The sequence below is a fragment of the Drosophila melanogaster genome, chromosome 3L (genome assembly GCF_000001215.4).
Source record: "Drosophila melanogaster chromosome 3L".
NCBI lineage: Eukaryota > Metazoa > Arthropoda > Insecta > Diptera > Drosophilidae > Drosophila > Drosophila melanogaster.
In genome coordinates this window covers 1,809,109-1,832,624 of record NT_037436.4, presented here as the reverse complement: position 1 = coordinate 1,832,624, position 23,516 = coordinate 1,809,109, and the positions used below count along the sequence as shown (strand labels likewise).

The 23,516-nt window shown below is 41.9% G+C and overlaps 2 protein-coding genes across 4 annotated transcripts; one reads left to right on the top strand and one right to left on the bottom strand.

The window, feature by feature from the left end:
- The first annotated feature begins 841 nt into the window (after positions 1-841).
- On the top strand, positions 842-8,496 carry Cpr62Ba (Cuticular protein 62Ba). 2 transcript variants are annotated; one of them, NM_139409.3, is made up of 3 exons: positions 842-957; positions 7,418-7,570; positions 7,921-8,496. In NM_139409.3, the coding sequence occupies exons 2-3, from the start codon at positions 7,445-7,447 to the stop codon at positions 8,203-8,205; spliced, it is 411 nt and encodes a 136-aa protein (NP_647666.2). In that variant the 5' UTR covers positions 842-957; positions 7,418-7,444; the 3' UTR covers positions 8,206-8,496. The 2 variants fall into 2 exon arrangements, with proteins under 2 accessions (NP_647666.2, NP_001137868.1); NM_001144396.2 differs by lacking the exon at positions 842-957 and adding an exon at positions 3,683-3,809.
- A 1,225-nt stretch (positions 8,497-9,721) lies between these two features.
- GV1 lies at positions 9,722-22,037 on the bottom strand. 2 transcript variants are annotated; one of them, NM_139408.3, is made up of 5 exons: positions 21,906-22,037; positions 19,941-19,996; positions 11,206-11,411; positions 10,527-10,818; positions 9,722-10,231 (listed from the first exon to the last, which is right to left on the bottom strand). In NM_139408.3, the coding sequence occupies exons 2-5, from the start codon at positions 19,941-19,943 to the stop codon at positions 9,851-9,853; spliced, it is 882 nt and encodes a 293-aa protein (NP_647665.2). In that variant the 5' UTR covers positions 19,944-19,996; positions 21,906-22,037; the 3' UTR covers positions 9,722-9,850. The 2 variants fall into 2 exon arrangements, with proteins under 2 accessions (NP_647665.2, NP_728678.1); NM_167920.2 differs by lacking the exon at positions 9,722-10,231 and having other exon boundaries at positions 10,412-10,818.
- Between the last annotated feature and the right edge of the window lie 1,479 nt (positions 22,038-23,516).

Here is a 23,516-nt window from a genome sequence, read left to right as displayed (position 1 = left end):
ACGTTTTCTTTGGCCTATGAGATATCTTTGACAAATTAAAAAATAATTTATATACTATGCCTGAAAAAAATTTATTTGTTTAGTGTTGTGGATATTAAAATGAAGAGATATATTTTTTTTGCATTGACAAATCCATAATGATTGTATTAGAACTCATTGTGGTTCTCTTCTCTTTTGTAATGAGCAGATGACTTACAATAATTAATATGCATCTACAAGATTCCGCCTTCCGTGTGGGCTTTATAATTTGCACTTAGCAAACCATTAATTAAGTTTGCTGTACCCATTTGGAAAAGCTACAATCGATGTGTCTCATGGCAAATTGAACGCTCCAAAAGCTTTGCATTTCATTATCGCAAATATATTGCCATTCAATATTCGAAGTGGCCCGTTTCCGTTAAGGTTTTCTTCCAACAAAAACCAGACATTTTCACGGTCTGCAAATTTGTAACTCCAACTTACATAAGTTGTTTTTTGGTCCCATTTTCTTTGTTTGTTTACATGGCCCATTTCGCTGATTTAATTGGGTGCCTCAAAAACTTGTCTTCCGGTGACTTTGGCTGACCCGGCGAACGGGCTGAAAAAGCTGAATATGATAAGAAAGAGCTTTTATTTTACCAAAAGTTTGGCTTGCAAAAATCGTCTAACTCATGAGTTGAAAATTCACTAAGCTTGTTCTACCAAAGTCTCGATTTTCTCTGCATACTTATGGGGCTGCGTTTTGCAAGATCAAAAAGTTGAATCAACTTTTGCACGCTGAATGAAATGTTATCCACTTCAGTCATAAATGCCGTTAAAATGTGGTTTTATGTCATTTTTTATTTGATTTTCTATTAGTCAGCTATGAACACACGTTTTGTAACACCGCAACGTATACTTAATATATCATCGAAACATCATAGTCGACTAACTGCATATCCCAGCTCCAATCTTGATAGCTGGTAATCTGCGTACATGGTACAACATAGAATTAGCCAATCGTTTAATTAACAAATAAATTGAATTTGGATTCGATCTTAATAACTGCTAATGGTTCTGACGACTAGCAATTGCCCCGCACCGCCGCCCCACCGTTCAGCTGACCAGCACCACGCAGTGGATTTTTCTAATATTTTTTTCCATCTCTGGCCACCGGCAATTACACAACGGATGTGGATACCTCGGCGAGTCAGCTGGAAGCGTCTTCTTAGCGTCTTGTTTGTGGCCCAAGGTTGCGGGGCAAGAACTGGTATCGGCAAACATTTCTCGGTCCGTGTTGCTTTGCATAAAGCGCAGATTAGCACGCTCAATAAATGCGAATGCGAGATTCAAGCCGGCTAAGTTATGGGCTGCATTTGCACCTCACAAAGTATTAATATAATTTGTAGCAGTGTGATTGCATCAGAGTGCAGTGCTCAGCGGAGCTTGCTCAATCCGAAATCATTTGGGCGCATTAGGATTGAATTAAAATTGCTGGGATTGTGCGGGCTCCAATGAAAGTGACAATTAACAAACCAAAACTGAAGCTGTTAAATAAAAAAATAAAAATTGTTTTTTTGCCCCGACAGGCCGTCGTCGCCTGAATTTCCTCGAGAGGTCTGAGGCCCCAGAGCAAAAGTCTGAACCCAACCCGGCCCGAGACGTCAAACCTCAATTATAGCCAAAAAGCCAACGCCAGCAGCAGGCTGGCCGACTCCTATATATAAAACATATGGCCATTTATATATGGTACTACTGGTATATATATATATATTTGTATATATATGTGCCGGCACACAGGTTGCCAAAGTGGACAATTTAATGTGGCTGTCATGTTAAATGCCAAGCCAATAATTTAAGCCTCATTTTTCGTGGCTAAGAAATGCTTCAGCTGGGTGGCAAACAGTTCAAAGGAAATGCTGCACTTACAAATTGTAGCGAGAAAATTCCGAATAAGAATCAAATAAAATGGGTCATAAAACAATGAAATGGGATTCGGTTTAGTATAGCAACCACACACTTAACACTTTGTTCGTAGTATGAAATAATGAGGAAGAACATTAGTCTACTGAATAATTTACTTTCAAGTCAATTTAAATCTATATAGCTGTTCACTTAAAACCAGACCCATTAAAAATAAGGAAGAAGTACAAAAAGCCATAAACCTAGTTCCCAATTTTAATATTCTGTTGAACATAATAAATCTTGCGAGCAAAGTCCAATTGCATTTCATTAACAGCCAATTTAAAATAATCGACCATGATTACTTCCGTCTGGTGGCCAAACAAACTAACTTATTAATTGAGCCCGACCACGTGCCCAACTGTTCCCAGTTGATCGCCATCGATCGGACTTAGTTCACTCGAAGCGATTTGTGAAACCACAAATAAATCTATTTTGCAAACCCTCTTGAACCCCGTTTTGCAAACCGCAAATAATGTTTTCAATAAACAATGTATTTTTGCTACAAGCCAGCTCAAAATTAAGCCATAAAAGTGTGCCGAGAGGTGAGCATCCGAAACCGGCTAAACCGAGAGCTCTTTGGCATCTATTATTGACGTTGGAGGCTGTTTAGTGTCTGTTGCCTGAATAGTTGCCAAATTCAGCATTCAGGCATTACAAAACACCCAAGTAAGATGTAATAGCCAAACTACTTGTTACTCGCTGCTGATTCTATTAATGCCCAGATGCGACCATGTTGGCCATAAAGATGCAAAGCCACACGACCCTTTCAAAGTGATTGTTGTAGCTGGGACACGTTTTTAGTGTGCTTTTCGAAAAATATTGCAAAATAAGTTACAAGCACGTGTGGTGTGCCAGTGTGTGTGTCATTGACTGATGGAGCAGCAAATCAGAACATTTGGATTACAGGGTATAGCTGGTTGTGCTCCATGGTGACAAGCCATCTGCATATATATACATATTGCTTGTTATAGCTCGCATAAACAATAAAACAAAACATCATATATAAAATTCGAATTTTGACATGTTAGTTCTTGGACCCAGTATACCCTCAATACCCATTACTTACAACCCAGCTGAGGCAGCTCCATTTGATGCGTCACTTTTACTATCAGCACTGCAAAATCTTCGCTCCGCTCGCAAAACCGAAAAGTAAGCAGCCGCCGAGTAATAATACAGAATAAAGGCGCACATCGTTTGTCGATTTTTCAGTCTGAGTCTGGGATATATGTACGTATAGACGGGGATATGGCGGGGCTATGGTTATTATGGCTGTGGATTTACGGATTTTGCAAGGCTGCCTGCCGATCGCTGATGCAGTTTTGCAGGCTGTTTTTGTGTTTTGTGCGATGTTTGAAACTAATTTGCGGTTGCAAGCCCGTTTTGTGTGTGCTCAAAGTGCGGCATCATGCCCTTTTGTCTGCTAGGTGAATCGTTATTGAATTGGATTCAGGGAACTGCTAGCAATAGTTAATTAAATCACACAGTACACGGCAGGGGAAGAATTGCAAAAGAGAATGATCTAATAGTCGGGCCCCCGGCCACCAGACTTATGGTTATAGACACAGATTTAGTTGTGCACACACGGAGGGGCATATAATTATGGGGCACCACGATGTTCGTGCGCAGGAGAATCCGAGTCACCGCGTTGACAATCTAAAATCCCAGACACATCTCACCTCATCTGCCGGCTGTCGTAAATAAACCCAAGAGCTCTCCGCTCCAAACACTTCAGAGCAAGTGTGGCAGCCCAGCAAAGTGGTTCAGTTTTCAAGTGTTTGCCATTGATATTACGGCCCACACATAGCAACTACAAACTGGCAGTTGGCAACTGGCAACTTGCCACCAGCAACTTGCGGCTTGCAAGTAAAAAAAACTAAACAGCAAAAGTAAGTGGCCCTCTGTGGAAGGAAGTCGTTTGATTATTTTTTGGTTAGACCTCCTTAATTTTGGGACTTTCATTTCTCAAACATTCGGCCAAATGATGAAAAATCTTATTAAAACAAGCCCAGAAATCGCTAACAATTACTCATAGTTTTTCAATTTGCATAAGGCAAGGTTCAATAACATAAATTGCCAGCCATCAATATCGCTATTCAGATTCGCTTTTCACGTTCGACTCAGTTTTCAGTTTTCAGTTTTCGACTTGGCAGGAGCATTTCCCCTTCGAATGGCCAAGGCAACTGAGACTTTCATATGCACAATTTCGGATCTCCATGAACTTAACTTTGCGTCCTGATTTTTTGGGCAACTTGGCCGTTTTCCGCAATTGTCACATGCAATTGTCATTGCCATTGCTTGCGGCTCGGTTTTTCGATTACTTTTTTTTTTGATTCGGGATTTATATTCGCCCGCTGCCCATTTGGAGCACATTATGTAAATTCGGTGCATTTAAAACGGGTTTCAGTTTTGTTGCTCAGTTGCTCGCAACATTTCTGCGATTCGTATCGCATCTGAGTGCTTTTCGGCCCGCTTTTTAGCCATCCTGGCCATGCATTTTAATTGGGAAGTGCAGCAACACGATTCCCGGCCAGGAAAGGCCATAAAAGGCCTGTGTTTTTGCGGTTTGGGAATGGGAATGCCTTTGGTATGGGTATCCCAATCCGAATTCGTGAGGGGAAAGGGAGAGAAAAGCTCAGCCAAGTGTGCTCACCACTGCGGCCTTGAAAGCGGTCTTCTTCTGTACCCATGACATTATGCAATCCCTCCGCTCTCGATCTTGATTTGGATCTCAACTTTGTAGAAGGGGAAGTGAGTGAACCAGGTCGCCGAATGTGGCCAACAACCCGGGATGGCGGCTCAAATTGCGGAAGATGAAAAGCCAGATTATGACCGTAGTTGGAGTAGAATGTTCGTAAAATGTCGACTGGGCGTAATGGGTCCCCTAAACGGAAACATGAAAAGCCGTAAAGATTATACAAGTTTGTTCAAGATGTTAAACGCATGATTTAATCTGAATTATTTCTTTGCTGAAAACCTTACAATACAAGATGTTCCAAGATGTTGCTTACATAAATACTAAAATCATATTCGTATATTTACGATACATTTATAATAATTTATTGCGGAAATTATGATAGTAAAGGCCAAATTACTTGCTAGTTAAAGTTTTTAGATCGTGTTACTTTTTCTCGCAAATGATTCATATTAAGTTTATAGTGTCACCTAAATTAAATGGATGATTTTTTCTATAGGCCTTCCAACCTAACCCCTTTCTAAATTAGGCAACATTTGACGGTTTTTTATTGGCGTTTTCAACTGCTTTCTCCCATCATTCACGCCCCTTTGTACATTTCCCCAGCCAACGAGGCTGCCATTTCATCTTTCCCCCATGGCAATTAAACGAAGTTCGCATTAAGCTCCACCATTTGAAAACCCAACGGCAGCTCGGCGCAGCATTGGCGACGACATTGGCTACGATTGCTATAAAGATAGCAACAAATAGCATTGGCTAAGGTTATATATCTGGGCACGACGAGTGGGGACACAGATATAGCCTCCGATCTCGAGTGTCGGCGGATAGCGTTGAGCAATGTTATGTGCGACTGGCACCCGCATAACTGATGTCGTAGCTGGAAATGGTCAGGAGAGGGGATCCCAATGGGGTCCAGGGGGTCTACTCGGTGGCAGTTCATTATGTAAACAAAGCAAGGAAAACAAGAAATCTGGCAACAAATCAATAGAAAACGCAAGTGTTTTTATTTTTTTCGCATCAGCCTGGCACGGCTTTGGCTTCCGACCGACTGACAAACCGACTGACTGACCGAGTGCGGCTGTCTGCGTCTTGGCCGGTGCCTCTGGATCTGGATCCCCATCTGGATCTGGAGCCGTGGATGTGTCGCTCGATCTGGAATTGGACCGGGCACGTCCCGTACCCCAAGTCGGTCCAGATATGAATAAACATTCGCCGCATGCTTGTCGGGCCTAATGGAGCGCGTGTGTCCAGGAGGCTGTTCGATTAAAGAAATGGAAACGAAAATGCTTTGTCGTCCGATATTTCTCTTTCGCCATTTCGTTTCCATTTTATTACATTGCAATTAGCCAGTCAAAAGAAACAAGTTGTCCTGGTCCAGCCTGTTTATATCTTTGGGCCAGAGCTCTGGAATTTTCCCCAGTGCATTTGGCATTTCCAAGGCGGAGATGGGCCGGCAAAACGTGCCCTAACTCACCGTAGATTATCGGTTCGATTCTCTGAATTATGGAAGTCAGCCACCCAGCCGACCCCGCAATTAACGACAGTTTGGACGGGCCCAGTTTGGGCGCCAAAATTCGTGGCCCAGAGGTATTCAGCATCCCACCATCCAGCCAGATCAATCTAGTTAGCTTCGATTGCGCAATCCAACGGGGCGTATGCGTACTGCAGCCCATGGCCAATCAAAAGTTGGTGCAGCGGTCTAATTAGACAATTTCTTTATTACCAGCGGAGAATCCGAGACTGCACAGAAAAGATATTTCAAGAAATAGTTAGGAAAGGTAAAGAAATAATAATGAAGAATATTTAGTCAAGTGATGAAGCGTAAGTCATATAACGGATTACATTAACAATACGCATAAATTATGTTTTCAATACTACTACTTTTTTTTAAGCACCCTTTGTTACTAATATTGTAAGAAAACTAAAAACATTCTTCTTGGAACTTTTGTGCTTAATTTTTTTACCGGTGATTGGCGGCTACGGCTTGGCAGCCTTTCACAAAGACCTAAGGGCAATTACAGCTGTAACCAATCAAAAGGGCATTGGTTTTTATGAACCGAGCATCCGAGTGGGAAGACCAGGAACAAAACTGGGCAGAGGCGATGGCGATGCCGTCACCTGCTGTTCAAATCTTTGCATTGCCAGCGAAACGTGCCTCAAACAGCCAAAAATGAGAAATAGTTAGCCATCATGATGCAAGAGAAAGAAAGTTGCCACTCGCGGCTCATAAACGGCAATCGCCTCGAAGACAAAGCCAAGCCCATGGATCGGGGTGTTGGGGCACCAAAAGGGTTCAGGTGCCTGCTCTGGGTCAGAGCAATCCAATCGGGCGGCCAGTCACGTTAGGGCATGTTAGCCAACCGTCGGAGATCGCCAAGATCCATAATGTGCATATTGCCATGGGTTAGGGGCCTTTGTCTTTATCGACTGCTCGCTTTTTGACACTAAATTGCCTTGACTAAGTCTCTTGCCCCTAACGAAGTGTGAAAGATGCTGGTCTTTGATTCGCTTTGATTGCCCAACTTGTGGCATGCACCACCGGTCCACCGGTCCACCGTCTAATCCACACCAGCGTTTTTGGCTGCTGTGCACCGTGAAGATGTAGTTAACAACGTGACTATGTAATCAGCATCGCTCCAGCCGCTAGGAAGTGGCTGCTCCGAGCTTTCAACTGCTGCCGTAACAGCAAAGTGCAAATGATTTTCACCCCGACCACTCCTCCGGGGCCAATCTCCGGTCAGCACTGGGCGCCCCCTCATCTCGGCCACTTCGTTATGTTTCTAATCAAATTAATTTCGGCAGCAACTCATGCCCACGTGTCCGGTCAGCATGGCATATGGATGGGGATTCAGCTTCGTGGTCCTCTGTCTGCTGCATATTGCGCATACGCAGCGTGGTCCGGCTGGGCACATCGAGTTTTACAGCGATTACGGCAGAAATCATGACGAGGAAAGGGTGAGTCTGGCGCCTGTTTCACAATGAATTGTGTTTAATAAAAGCTTTATGGTAGTCAACTAACACAGTAATACAAAATGCTCCTTTTTTGATGTATTTAATAAACTTAAAATGAATATCTAAGAAATCCACAACTGATATGCACCTTTTCAGTCTACTTGTTTAATTTGCACTTTCAGCCGATTTATTTATTGCCTTGTGTGTTTATCTACCAACTCATCAGACCTGATAAATATAATAATTAGCACTGCAAACATTGTTTTTCTGTATAACAAATATCGTTTACTGTAATGACACAACTTTTAAGTGACACGGATCGGAGAATAACATAGCATCTGTCTTATTCCCAGCTCCACTACTCGCATCAGTACCACATCTCCGACGTGGCCAGTCGGGTGCACATCCTGCACCGAGAGCAGCGCCATGGTGACTACGTTTCCGGATCGTACTCCCACCTGGAGCCCAGTGGACACATTCGCAGTGTGCACTACGAGGTGCGAGGAGCCAACCGGGGATTCAAGGCCGTTGTTGAGCAGCGAACCGGGAACAGTCGGGTGCACCAGACGCTGGAATTCCGGAGCAGGCAACCAATCCGGGCTCTGGCAATAGCCGAGCCTGTGGCATTTGTGATTTAAGGCGTCCAGCGGCGTAAAACCGGCCAGTTAAAGCAAAAAAGCGACAAGCGAATTATTTGCCTTGTTTTACGCAGCCGTAAATTGCAAAATGTTTAATTGTCTTTCAATGACTTCGCTGACTTGTTAAATGAATTTCTTATTTGAAATTTAAATTGATTTCGGGAGGGCACCATAAAATGTAAACGAACAATTTTATTAGACTTAAAATGTAAATATTTTGGGGCTATAATTTAAGCCAAGCGGAATGAATGAATAAAATTATATCCCTTTTGTTTTCGGAGACAAACAAACAACTATTGTAGAAGCTTTTGTTCAAAGAAATTTATGGCTGCCCTTATCATCCCCATTATCTGCATACCAATCTTGAGGTCTTTTAGCTTGAGTAATTGTTTGAACCAAAGGAAAAACGGTATTAAATTAAACACTTAGCGAATCAGCTACTACCGATGCTAGCTCACTCTTCAAGCAGCCAAATATGTATTTCATGCTTAATTATAATAAATTAACCGTCTCTATATATGGTTGACTAAACCCGTCGACAAACCGAAACTGGGTTAACGACACCTATACAAAATCGGGAGCCGGGCATAAATCAAATATTTTTGGCTGCAGCAGAAGAATGATTGTGTTTTTGTTAGCAATTCGAGCTAATTATATTGTTTCCATTGCTGTCGCTGACGTTCCGTGGTCAGGGTCTTAAGACGCCGCTCTGTGATCACTGATCAGCTTAAATGATGGCCCAGAAGCCGCCGCCGTTCAACGACACCGCTAATTGCAACGGCTAATTGCCGTATGTTTTGTTGGCACTGCTTTTTGTGCCCAGTTTTGAGTGCCTGCGGCTACAAAAAGTCGTTCAAGAAAGCGCCAATCAGTGGTGGGTCCGTTAATCCGTTTGACAGCTCACCTTGTCCGGCTTGCCCTTTTGCTGACCCCCGCGAGCAATTAAAAGGCAATTTAGGCGCCATCCTCGTTGGGTAAGCGGAATTGCTCTCTCAACTGTTTCCCTTTAACTTTTCACCTCTCATCTGCGCAGCTAAATTTCTCCAAGTTATCTCACATGCATCTATCAAGTTCGTCGCTTAAGTCTTTTGTTTGTGACATTGCATAAATACGTTTGTTTAACTAACTCTCACTTACAGTTTTATTTACCGATGGTTGGGTTACCAAATAGTTTTATTAGTGTCAAGTTCGTCGCCTAAGTCTTTTGATTTTTGAAAAAAAACTAATTTTCTTAGCTGCTTATAAGAATGCTATTTGCTGTTCATTAACTCCAATTAGTCTTTGGATTGACCATCTCGAGCTAGTTACTCAATATTTAATTTGGATCACGTTGTTTAATTTACTTTTATGTTTCCTTTTTTCCCCGCCAGTAATTAGTTTTATTAGTCTTCTCAGCCTAACACAATTTCCCAGATAAAGTTCGTTGCCTAAGTCTTTTGATTTTTTTGCAAAATGGTTAATTTCAATTATAATGTCCAACATAGCTGCCCATCTAAAGTTCCAAGTTCCTTAATTTCGATTACGTTTTATTATGGGATGTTTAATTTTATTAATAGTTATTTACAACATTGTGGGCAAGTCTTAAAGGTAATGTTCGCTTAAATGTTTGCTTGTTTTTCAGCTGCTAGCCGTCGATCGCGCCCGCTCAACTGGTCTGCAACGAGTTTTGCTCCTGCTGCAGCTTCTTCATCGCCTTCTTCTCCTGCTCCATGTGCAGCTGGAGGAGCTTCTTCTGCTTGTTGTGCTTCTTCAGATGGGCGCTCTTCTCGTGTGCCAGCTTGTAATTGGCAATTGTTGTGGGCTGCTGCGTGCTCGTAGATGTTGTCGTCGATGCGGCAGTTGTGTTGCTGTCTGCGGATGGAAGTGGTGCTGGTGTGGTGGTGGTACTGGTGGTTGTTGAGGTGCTGGAAGTGGTGCTTGTCGTGGAGGAACTGAGAGCCTGAGACCGCGACTGCTCCTCGTCGAGTCGCTTCTCGAGCTCCGCCTGCCATTCCAAGGCCTTCTCCTCCACCGGCAACTGCTGCAACTGCAACGAGATGATGCATGCGATTATGACATGGACATGAATGTGTATGTGGATGTGAATGTGGATGGAGCAAGATGATTGTGAAAGGGATAGTGAGCGGCATGTTTGCGATGCGGGGGTGTCTGACTTGATCGAGCTGAAAGGCATTGCAATTTACAGTGTTAAAAGCGGGGTTCGTGTCTGAGGTGTCTGGCTTTAATCTCTTGTACAATTATATATAGGTAGTTCTAAATGCATATCGGGTATCGGCGGTTCAATAGCGCAGATATCGCTTTCGATTCTCGTATTGCCTTACATAGTTCCAGGGGTAAGCGTACTTGGCCTTCTCATAGGCCTTGTACTTCTTGGTCTTCGCATTGTATTTGCCCTGCAGCTTATCAGACACAATTGCCGTATACTTGATGCCCACTCCGGGCACATACTGGGCGGCCAGTCCCGGCACGGAGGTCACTCCTCCGCTGTAGGAATTGCTGGCCAGCTGGCCGTAGTTGTTGCCCTTGGGCGGCAGGTTGTTGTAGTTGGGCGGAGCATATGGTCCGGCGGGAATCGCCCAGGTCCTTGGTCTCGAAGGCGGTGGCAACACGTAGCTGTGGTGGAAGAACGAAGGTTTAATTGATATAATTAATATCATTACCGACTTTATTGACGATTTTATTGTCATTTGATTTAAGTAAAGTAAAGTAATGACCTTGGATGATTTCCATAAAAGGGTTATTATAAATTGTATTGCAGTATTGAAGTTGCTAAAAATCTATTAATAATGCGAGACTACATTGTATAATAGTCATATAAATATTCAAATGTAATATAATATCACCGTTGCCAATTCATTTTCTCTACATCTGGCCGAAGGCGAAAATCCGAAAAAACCAGGAATTCAATTTATTTATATAAACAATTTATACAAATGGCAGATTGACCCTTGCAGCTAGTTTTTCTGGTTATGGATCTCTGTGAAACCCGTTTGCACTTACACATAGGGATTGGGGTTGGGTACGTCATCGCTCTGGTCCTCCCAGACGGGCGCTGGATCCCGGTATGGTTTCCTCGGCGGCTGCGGAGTGGTGCGCGGCGGAGGTGGTGCTATGGGTCCTGTGTTGGTGCCCCAGTCCACCCGGATGGCCTGCGCGTGGAGGCTGAAACTGGCGACTGTGGCGACTAGCAGCAGGCAAGGAGTGAGCTGGAAAACGAGTTTCAATACGGATGAGTGTGGGAATCCTCGCCAGAAAGTGCTTTGCATTGTTGTGTTTGGCAAATTGTTACACGACTCCGTGCCCGATATCAGTTAGAACCGATCCGATCGAGATTAACCGACTCGAGATTCAAAACAAATGCCATAAAACCTGCTTCGCCTTATCATTGACACAACCTCGAATCGATGATCAATTAAAATCGCTTTATTTAGTCGCATGGCAAATTGGACACAGACTCAGCCAAATCAATTTCAAATTGAGGCAAACAAACAGTTCGCACTTGAACTCGAATCGAAATCGAGTGTGTATAACTCGAATGTAATAACAATAATTACATAAAGAAAATGCCCCTCGTCGCCACTTCTGTTGTTCATAAAACAATGTCAAGTGTTAAATTGCTGCAGGTGCTTGAGTTTTTGTTTGACAAAAAAGGCTATCGAATATTCAAAGAAATTACTTAATTTATTGTTTGCTGATTGCCTTGCACTTTGCTTAGATGTTTGGCCCATGAATCGCAATTACCCATAAATATGTATGACGACTGTTTGTTGGGTTAATTGAATTAACCGCTCAAAAAAATAGATTTATTGTTGATTAATTACATTCAGTTTAAGTTTTTATACCGTTCCCAGTGCCGTTTGACACTTTTTATGCGATTCTCAAATCGATTACAATGGACAAAGCTGCAGAATGCGACATTATTTATGGTTAGATCTGTTTTTTTCCGCCCCGCCGCCTCTCGCATTGATTGCCGCCGAGTGTTTGCTTAACTAATGAGCCTCGAGGAAGTGTGTGCTCCAGCTCAAGACAGCCGCCAAACGCAGCGCCAACCCCAATCCCAATCCAAAACCATGCCGGCAATATAATACGGGGCTAAACCTTTGGGGCCAAGTATGGTCATTAGTTACCTCACGGCATGGAGTTATGGCCCGGCTGGGAGGATAGGCATCTGGCTACAAATTTGTCAGCACAGTAAACGCCAAAAATGGATTCGATAACGCTGATGTATGGATACCATATGGCTTGGCTCAGGACAATGCGGACCACGCTTTTATTGACCAATTTGAGGGGCTGGGATTCTTGTGGCGACTACCAATCGATCTATATCGATTTCGTTGGTTTCCCATGATTGACAAAACAATTGATTAATTGTGAGCTAATTGTAAAAGTACAGAGATAAAAATTCAGTGGTAATGTGACTCATGAAACTTGTGGGGTTTTAATATTTACCATTGCAAGGCTAGAAACATTATGAACCTTTTTAATTTGTTATTTTAATTTTTAAATCAACAAGCTGGGAGATGTCATAATAGCAGAGTGACAGATCGACCTATTGTGCAATTCTTTGGGGTGCAATCGCTGGTCCACAAATTGCACGTTTGACAACAACATAACCCCAATGTGGGATCGTGAGGTGGCTAATTCCAGCAATTATGTACCACACTTGCCCCGAAGAGGCAGCGGTTAAGCTGTCGGCGGGCTCGACTATCCCCCGTTTTGGCTAATTGATTGACAATTTTGCATTGACAAGCACTTATTTGCTATGCACAATGCATATTGGCATGAGCCGCCGGTTGCAGCAATACCTGTCCGCCGATCGACGCTGTCATCGCTTGTGTGCAATCATAAAAACACGCAGAAATCAAGGCCGGCATTAACGATAGCTGCTCCGTACATGCCAAGTTTTGTCTGCTATCCTAAATCCATGGTGGAGGTTGTCATAAAAATAAGGTGAAACCGAGACGAGTGCAGAAAGCAAATGACAGCTATCTGTTTATATAAGAAGATACACTTTCCATTTCAGATTGATTTTAAAGTGTGTATCCTCGGATTTGTATGCCAAATGGTATTAGATGCACTCCGGATTCCCTTTTCAGCTTATATAGAAACTAAACTAAAAAGCTCATACTAATTGGGTACTATTTATGCTTATAAAACATGTATATCGCGACATTTACGTCTCATTCGATCGGTTTTATTCGCTGTCTGTCCCATCATGGTGTTCAAAGGCACAATTCCGAGACAGAAAATAAAAAGCGGCGCGAACAACTATTCCGATTGAGCCAGGTCTCAACACGTTTTGCTCCGTTTTGAAAACCTTTTAATGGCTCCAGTTTGACAAGACCTGTTATTAGGCGGCATGAGAAGCCATAAACTCGGATTTGTGTAACAATGGACGCCCTGCCGGCAGTGTCACTTCCGACAGACAAAATAGCGTTGACCCTGAACTTGAGCGGATCGCAGATGGTGGATGTTGGATGGTGGATGGTGGCAAACACTGTAGTAATCGAGATTGTTTCTGGCTTTTCTCGGCCTTATTCTTGGCCAACGAATGTCTTCGCAACTGCGCAACTTCGGTTGAATGAACCGCGTAATGGGGACCCTCCTTTTGGGTCGTAACTCCGTTTACGAACACCGGGCACTCCTCTGCGGTCCGGAGCGATCTTGATCTGGCGATCGTAATGGTAATGAGCAGCAGCCGCCAGCGGGCGTACCGAGGTACTGTTCACTAATTAAAAACAATCAATAAAGCCTAAGTAAACGCCGCACCACACGGCCGGCATTGTACCGCATTATCATTACCTTTGATTAACGCAGTTTAGACCGAAAATAATCATTTATTATCATGCTGACCTGGACTGCAGTTATGTTTGGTGCAGCGCGCTTTGTTTCAGTCTCAAATTAAGTGCTTAGTCGAAATATTTTGCGAAATTTGTGCAGCCAAAAAACAAAAACAAAAACAAAAAAATGGCCAGCTCGTGCTTGTGTTTTTTTTGGGTCAAGCTTAGATTTAATTTAATGTGGCCAAAATAAAAGAAAAGCCTCCTTAGCCAGCTGACTCTGGCTTAGTGTGGATTATAGTGGCTTATTCGGCTGCGGTGGATAAATCGCCCGAGATCTGGGGTTCCTTATAGTTATTGTAAATCTCTTTTATTACACAACATTATCGAAAAGGCGAAACATAGTTTAACGCTTGCATTCGGCGCGTTCGAATTGTAATTCGATAATAAGTATGCCATAATCATTTTTTAAACGCCCTAATTGAAATAATTCATATTGGCTTATGGGCTTATGGGGGTACCCCTCATGAGTAGTTAGATATGACTGGTTTTCTGTCTTAGTGGTTCGTGCGGGCCGATACACTGCAGTTTAATTATGAATACGGGCCATATTATGGTTTTTCAGTTACCATTTGTGAATTGCACTTTTTGCAATGCGGGCGTGAGGCGAAAGCCCCGAAAACGAAAATGATAAATGGTTATTCCCTAAGCCTGGAAATCGTGTCAAGAGTGGGTGATGAAAGTAAGTCAATGATATAAAGACTGTACATGCTCAATTACCGAAGTTCGCTTAATGAAAGCGAAGCAGAGATGCGAAAACACAGATCATTCATCAATCAATGGGAATTCAAGACGATAGAGGTGCCATACAATGAACTGTCTTCGAAAGAAAGAAATAGATCTTGAGCGGATTACTCCAGTTATGGCACTGCTTTTAAGGCCCACAATCAATTATGCTCTTCGGCCTGTTATTCAGATTTTGAAAAGGTCATGAGAAGATAATCAAGCGATCACGATTGGAAGTCGATTAACGAAATAAGATGATAATTTATTACAAAATGATGGCCCACTGGAGTGGATCGAAATAAGCGCTTTACATAATGAAGCAAACAAAACGTTTAGCAATGCACAAAAAAGGCAATGAAAATACATGTTGTTTTACTTCCTCGTCACTAATTTATATTTATGTCTATACTGCTATTAATAGTATATTCATATTAATAGATTGGAGAGATTTTCCAAGCATAAACTTTACCTAGTCACATCCACATTTTCTCTTAGGAGATCTATGAGATCTTCTTTTTCTTTTGTTCTTTTAGGTGTACTTAGCCCCATAATTAAGTGACTTGGAAAACAACATTTGCTTAACTAGTTGATCCCAACAATAGCTATTTCTCGTGTAGGGTTTTCCAAGCATAAACTTGGCTTAGTCATAGCGAGTAAGTAACATCCGCTTGGCGCACTTAGTACATCCATTTCCAACAAGCTAGAAATGCCAGATGAGATCAGTTTGAGTACTTTATCAATCGGGGCAAAGTGGGTGTTATCCTCCCACCGTTGGCGTGAAAATATCTTCCATAAATCTGGCTGCCATATATCGCAACGTAGGTGATCATTAAATTTACATCTTAATGGCTTCTGGTGCAGAACGAGAGAAGACATCCGGCAGATCACTGAACTGGGCACCAACTACGATGGCCAAGTGTCCATGTGACCTTCGGACCAAGTCGAGAATCATAAATAGGGGGCTTTAGAATGACTTCATCTGCCCGATGTCGAACAGGCGAAGCGTGTCACGTAATTAGCCCCAGCATTTTTTACAACGCGCTCTCATTTGCATATTAAGCACGGGCCTAGCCTCCGATTCAGGTTCGGAATCAGTTTCAGTTTCAGTTTTCAATTCTAGTTGAAGTTGTCGACTTGTCGTTCTTCCAGATACAAAATCCATCTTCATCAGATCGGATCGGAAGATGGAAGTGGAGTGCAGAGGAGAGGCGGCCAGAGGTTCAAGGCCCGGCAAATTGTCGCTTGTTCAGTGCAATGGCTGTGCCTAGCCATCCATCAATTAGGCAAAGTAACCTTGATAAATCGCAGAACGAACAGCAGCCCAATGAAAACCCCCAAAAGCGCACTTAGGAGGCTAGGTAGCGTTAAATTTGAACATGGCTCTTTGACGCCAAATCATTATTTCGTGGCTGGAGTTTCGTTTTACTTTTTGGCTGCGCTCGTTTGTCACAAGCTGGCAAACTCGTTTCCATTTTATGTTTCTGCCAGCTTATAAGCATTTGTTCGACTTATTTTGTTATTTTGCCTGGCTGCCATTAGATTCGGTTTTCAGTGCATTGCTACACAGCATTCACAATGTGCCGGGTGTGCAAAAGGCAAATAGAGGTGAAGTACCGAAAACAATCTTCTATTCAAGCTTCCTCATCAGTCTGAAGAGTGCACAGCGAGAAAATATTTACGATTTTACAATCAATTATTTTGATTTGAGAACATTCAGTTCATTGCTTTAAATTACACACAAAGTTATTTAGTTTATTCTTGATTAACAATACACATGATAGAAATCCATTCTAGGCAGCTGAAGAACTTCTTATTTATTTTAAGCACTTTAGCATAAAATATAAAAATATTTAGTAGTAAATTATTTATTTTCTGTGTTCAGTTCGCCATAACCTTGTGCTGGGAGATCGGCACACCAGCTTTCTGATCTGTCTACTCGGTGGCAGATGTGTCTTGAGTTATGATGGCTGATTGGCAGCGATTTGTCTTGGTTTCGGTGAAGGTGCCTGCCAAACGCATTATCGATCGGCTTTTGGGGCTCCTCCAAGTGTTTCTGGTTTCGAAATATAGAATGTCTAGTATCGGCTTACAAAATGAGGAGGTTAAGTGATATTTAAAGTGGTATGAAGTGTGCTTAGGAATGGATTGATTTAACATAGACTAGAGAATATCAGCGAAGCTTTCTCTCCCTTCTAAAATCAAGTTTCACATGCCAAAACCAAATATTTCGCATTAGTGAAATCCCGAGATTTGCATACTTTCCCAGGCAAACAAATAGATGGCAAGAAAAGCAATGTGATTATGCACTTTGATTAATTGCCACGCTGTTCCCATGCTATTTCTTTCAGACATCAGATTTCGGAGAAGTTCAGCCCAAGTCAAGTCCATATCCATAACAAAAGAATAATAAACAATAATCGATGGCCAAAAAAATGATTTGCAAATCGCATAACCAAAATTTATAAGCAAACCAGACGTGGGAGTCAATCAGCCGCACAAAAAGAACAAAACCAAAAACAAAAAAAAGACAAGAAAAAATGTATTAATAAATAAGTAGACATCATGTTGATTTCAATTACGCTGCCAAATTGCGCATTTCGAATCTGATCAATGGGGTTAATGAAATTTCAGTTCTTTTCAAAGGTAAATTTCTTGTTTTTCTCTTCCAATTCAAGCCTGGCCATGATGCGTAGGTGGATTCTATTTGCACAACAGGCATTGTTCTCCATCGGATTTGTTCCCAGACAAACTGACGGAGCACAGCAAACTTGACCTTTTTCCTCACCCAGTAGTACTGAGATGCTGAATTTGCTGATGCTGATTTCACCCGACATGCAAGGGGCGTGGTCGGCTTTTAATTAACACGAAAAATGGGCAAATTAAATACTCGTACTTTGATCGCGAATAAACTCGATAGATGACTCGAGAAGCATTTACAGATGCTGAATATCGAAAGTTGCGCAATACATTTGAGGCTAGGATAAAAGTCGCTTCTGAACTAGATTCGAAGATTTTCAAGGAGAAATCTCAATGATTCCACATATGTGTCATAGCAATTTTAATTGAATTTTTAATTTGAAAATTCAATCTACAGGCTTTGGTTTGTAATATTTCAATTTCAATGCTTTTCCTTTGTTTTCCCTTTAGGTTGTCAAAAGTTTTGTTGAGGAATAACATTAGTTAAGGGAATATGATACGATTTTCTGTCACATCAATCTTGTTTGGCACACTTGTAGTTTCATTTGTAACTTCATATCGTTCCCGATAATGTTAAAGTTCGCTCAACCCGAAGGTATGGCCAATTTGGACAATGGTATCACTGGGAGATCTCCCCAAACGTTTCAGCCAAGTCATTCATTCTGGACATTCCGAAGTGGCTGCCAGATTTTGTGGGCCAGAGATCTGCATCACCGTAAACATGTCCCAGGGAATGCTTGAGGGCTCCACATTTTTGGCAATTCAGCTTTTCTGTTTTTTCGCTGGCCAGCTGATTGACTTCATCGCGATAGCAGGAGCTCATTGAATTTCTGGCATTTTGGGCGGCTGGGTTTCGCAAAGAGAAAAATGGAAAAATCCGTTGAGACCGAACAAAAACCTTCGAGACGTAATAACTTGCATTTTGAGTAGGGCACTTAATGCGTCTCGTTTCTTCAGTTTTTTTTTTGTCAGCTTTTCAGTTTTCTGGCTCGTTTCAGTCCGACTTAGCTGGGCGCTAATCATAAATCTCAACGCAACAGCAAGTCAAGACGCCTAATCAACGGTTACGGACCCAAAAGTTAATGCCTGTCAGGCGGTTAAGTGTCTTGAACTTTTGGCCAGGAATGTTGTGAAAATGGAAAAATAAATAAATCGAAACGAATCGAATCGAATGGAATCGAACTGAGTTAAATCAATTCCAGCCCAAACAATGGTCCAGTGGCCAAGACAATGGTTTCGTTGGCTGTGTGTCCAGGAGGTCAATGTGCTACCGTTAGCGTTGAAAATGATTTCGGAGCGTGGCCAAAGTAGCATTTGATTGTTTTGTAAACAAACCGAAATCGGCCGATAATTTGTATAATTTGTGCTTTGTTTGCTTGCTGCATAAAATCAGCATTAGGGCATGCATACTGTATGATTTGTCAATCGCACAACCCATAATCTGAATCACAATGCAAAATGCTAACTGACTGATAGCCGATAGCCCGATCGAGTGTCGAAAGAAAAACGTAAATATTTAACTATAATATTTCATTCATTTATCCAAGATCGCGCAACAGCAGTCAGCAAGATCGCTTAAGGAAGTCATTTAAATTAACAAATTGCATATTAATATAATTATGCTCGGCTGCGGGCTCTTTGTCTGTGGCAAATGGCCAAAAATAGAATTATAAAAATAATCGAACACGTTAATTACTTAAATGATGTTGCACAAATATTGTTTTTGCCCGACGTATTTTGACAATTAACGACGCTGATTTCACTCTTTTCATTTCCGGTCAGACATCAGCGCGCAGCTTAACAAATGCACAAAAATGAATCGCAAATTCAAACTTGCCACAGAACAATGCGTACGAAATGAATGAGAATCACTCGAATCGACATCCAACCGCACTCACATGGCCCATTGTGGGTCAATGCCTTTGTCAACTGCAATTTCTGTGTGCAGAAAGAGTGGTTTTATGTGCTTTGCCCTTGGCACTGCAGCCGAGCTCATGGGAATTATGATTTCATAATAAGTAATAAGTTCTATGTTCTCAGAAATATATGATTAGCTGGCTTGAAGAAGGATTCCATGTTCACAACACCCAGAAATAATTCATCTTTCAGGAATGTTCGTGTTGAATACTTATACCTTCTTAAAAATAAGCCGAGCATTTATATATTTGAATTAAATATATTTATATTTCCCAGCTCATACGACAAGGTCCAATGACACGAATGCCTGGGAGTGGATTGCTCATGCGTTGCTGCGAAATTTATGCAGTTGCTGGGAGTGTGTGTCAATTTCGTTGGACGATCGTGCATGCGGCTTAATTATTTCAAAAATTATGTGAGAGCAAACACAGAAGTCGAGAAATACATAAATACCTGCACTGATTACCCCCAAAACAACACGACGAGCTACACGTGTTTAAACTCGATTACGGAGCGGAAATTGGCTTAAAGTTAACAATGCATGAGTGTACTTACCATTTTGTGTCGATTGTGTTTGGTCAAATGAAACTCGAAACTTCTAAGTCGCTTAGCTGCAAAAATATTAGTTCAATTACTGAAGGGTAGATCTTGGGGTTTTTCACTACACCAAAATAAGTTGGATGCATTCGATGTATAATATGCAAAACAATTTGTTCGATTTTAACTACAGTCACTGGAGGAGTTGCACTTGAAGTTTTTGCATAACCTTTTGAGCGCGGAAAGTTGCTCGGCCGTCCTCCACAGGCAGATTTGTTATTAATTTGAAGCGATCAACTGGTCAGCCTCAGTGAGAAATCAGAAATCAGAAGTCACCTCCATTAACGACAGCCGACTGGTTGCCTATGTCCACCCGGGTATATAGTAATTGTAGACGAGTCTGGCATATCGAATGCCGCCGTGTGGGACAATATCAAATCAGATTTAAGGTAAATATCAAATGGAATGGGCCGCGCTCATTACGCAATCGCCTTACTTAGTTGGACCCTAGTGAACGGTTACTTTTGGCGGTGATTGTGTCTGCGATGACGCTGACTTTTGGCGTCTCAATTGCCAGTGTGTCCGTGGCAGCATTTGGCTTTCTGGCGGAGATCGAGACGAGATCGCGATCGCGATCGAGATTCGTTCCACACATGGCCGCCCTGATAAGAGGGTATGTGTTTCAGTACGAGGGGGAGTAGCGCACGATTTGTGGCGCATGCGTAAGCGTTGGAACCAATTCAAATGACCATTTACCATTTTCTTGAAAATCTTAGGTACGGTTAATTTTCAATTGCCTTTGGCGTGGTGGCAGCTCTCGGTCTTTTTGGCCACACAGTGTCGCAAAGTTTGGCCGAATGTGAGCCGCATGCCACGCATTTTAAGTGCCGTCCAAGTCCCAGCTATTTGCGATCGTAAATATCCGAGGAGGAGGGCGTGCCAGTATGCACTGTCCGGCCAAAAAACGCCGGCCCATGTCACGGCTAACAGTCGGAACGTGACTATGTTTAGACGGACTCCAAGATTTTAGGCGTCAAAACTGGAGGCACTGGAGGTCAGCAGCTCAGCAGTAGAATCTCTGGCAGGCCCAAACCCGTTCCGAGCTGTAATGAGCCCACCGATCAGGCGACCTTAGGTATTTGCTCTGCGGCCAATTTAAGGAACCGTGATATGTGCATAAATTAAAGCGTTTAACTTTTATAGAGCCGACTAACTAGTCGGAGAAGATACTTCGCCTGGTCTTGAAAAATGCAAAACCAATTTGCGCAAATTAACAAGGTTTTATAATCATTGGCAACACCCAAGCTCAAGTACCCACAATTATCCGCCGCGGAGTCTGAGAAAACATTTCCGGCACATTAAACGCAAAAACTATACGGAGATAAAGCAAAACTAAATGTCAGTTGGCTGCCCGTGATAATAACAATAATAATTTGCGGCCTGTTCAAAACTCATTTCCAAGTTGCTGCATCTAAAGGGGCCATAAGCGTTTTTTAACTTTTTCCCTCCCTTTTATGCTACTCTATTTTATTTAGTTTATTTAGTTTTGCTGGAGAGAAAAGTCATGGGCGAGGTTTAATTTATGGCAGCTCGGGAAACGGATTTTTCTCTAGATTGCTTGTGCATATTTTTTTTTCGCCTTTTCGGCTATTTTGACAAATGCCTTAAAGTGTTTGGTGCGTGCAAAACGGCGGAACGCCTTCAATTTTATTTATCTTTGTGGAATTGATTTATTTATTTGCATAAATTTAACACGCCTGCGACAGCAGCTGCGCTGCCTGCAAGCTATAAATTGTCTGCATTGCAGCACGCAAGTTCGTTGCCTGAGTCTTTTGTTTCTGTCGCTGATCTTAACGATCCTTTTATGTTGGTGTTTATTTTTTATTTTTATTTTTACGTTTCTTGCTTTCTTGCACTTGGTCAGAACTTCACAACACACGTTTATATTTAGCATTCATCGTCATCAGTTAACACTGCACATACTTTGCCGCTGCTATCTGGTATCTGAAGGATATAGTATATTATACTGTTTATATGCTGTGGGTATCACGATATCGAACCGCTGTTTCTGCGCTAAAGCATGACAAAACTCATTGAAGACACGGGCCACACTGAAAGCAGCGAATGTGGTAGCATCAGCACAAAGTCTCCGTCTCCCGATTTGTCGGCCTCCGCTGGTCATCAGCTGGTTTGCGAATCAGCCAGGCGGCTTCGAGCCAGGCCCGAACTCGGAAAGCCGAGCCCGAACTCCAACTCGGCTGCTTTTCGCTTTGTTTTCTATTTTCAGGCGTGTTTTTGTGCGCTTTTTGCCTTTTTGCTTTTTGCCAGCCAGTTTTCATTTTCATATGTGGCCCAGGCAACATGTTGCTAGGGCCGTTTCCGGCATCAAATTCTTGAAACATGTTGCCAAGCTGGGGAAACACAAATACGAGTATATAAACCAAATCGACTAAATGGAACTTCTACTTTTAAACCTTAATCATTAGTGGGTCTACATTTGCTTAAGTCACTAGAGCATTGAATTAGCAATCATTGGCTAGCTTATTGGGAAATATTTTTTTACAAGCTAAGATTACATTTGAGAATTATCTGAATTAGTGTGGACTTAAAATAACATTTAAAACGTCATTATATTTCTGATCTGAACTTCAGCATAATTAAATATTCCGACATATGGGCATATAAACAAACCATCTAATTTATTTTGCTTCCGTTTTCCATTTTAATGACTGTAATTCATCTGAACAAATATTTTTCTGTTCGTAATAACGCATCAATAAATTATTAATGATTTGTTTAACTTAGAAATGTTTAATGAATTGAGGAATGCTAATTTCGTTCATCAGAGGGACTTGATGTTTTTACGAATTGTGAATTTTAAATTATAATTAAAAACACAATATATATATATTTATTTTTGTCAATTTTATGAAAACAAAATTATTTGCATAAGCGTCAATTAGCATTTTTATTGGTTACATTAAAGACGATGACAGGCATGATTTTAAAGTGCATTACATTCCTCTCGATTTTGAATGTGACTGTACCTAGAGTTGTAGGCCTATGTGTGTGGGGCATCCGTGACCTCCTTCGACGAGTCACCTGGTGATAACACACACACTGAACCACAATTGAGTGTGGCACTACAGAAAGCGATTACGTGAGCGACATTGAAATCGGATATAGCATGATATATAGTCTGGGGCGGCTGAGCTCTTTACGCATGAACTGAAGGCTGGCGTATTTTAATTTCTTTCATTAAACACTTCAAAGCCCCCACGACGAAGTGGTTGTCCCCATCAATTTGATTGGATGTCAGCCGATTTTGATTTTATTAGCTGGCCGAGTTAATGAGCCCCAGACAACACTTCGTATAATTATCGAACGCCTAATGTCAATGCAAAATACTGCTGTGTTCGCATTTATTTAATTTCATTTAACTTCGTTTTATGGGTTCACAGTGTTGCGCTTAATGGCGGATCGGTTTCCTCATTAAGACATAAAATTATGCCAAGTGATTCTGGACGACTGCGAAATTTAGGCCCTGCTTTTCAGAGGCAGAATAGTTTAGGTCAATTAAATTGTAAATTGTAA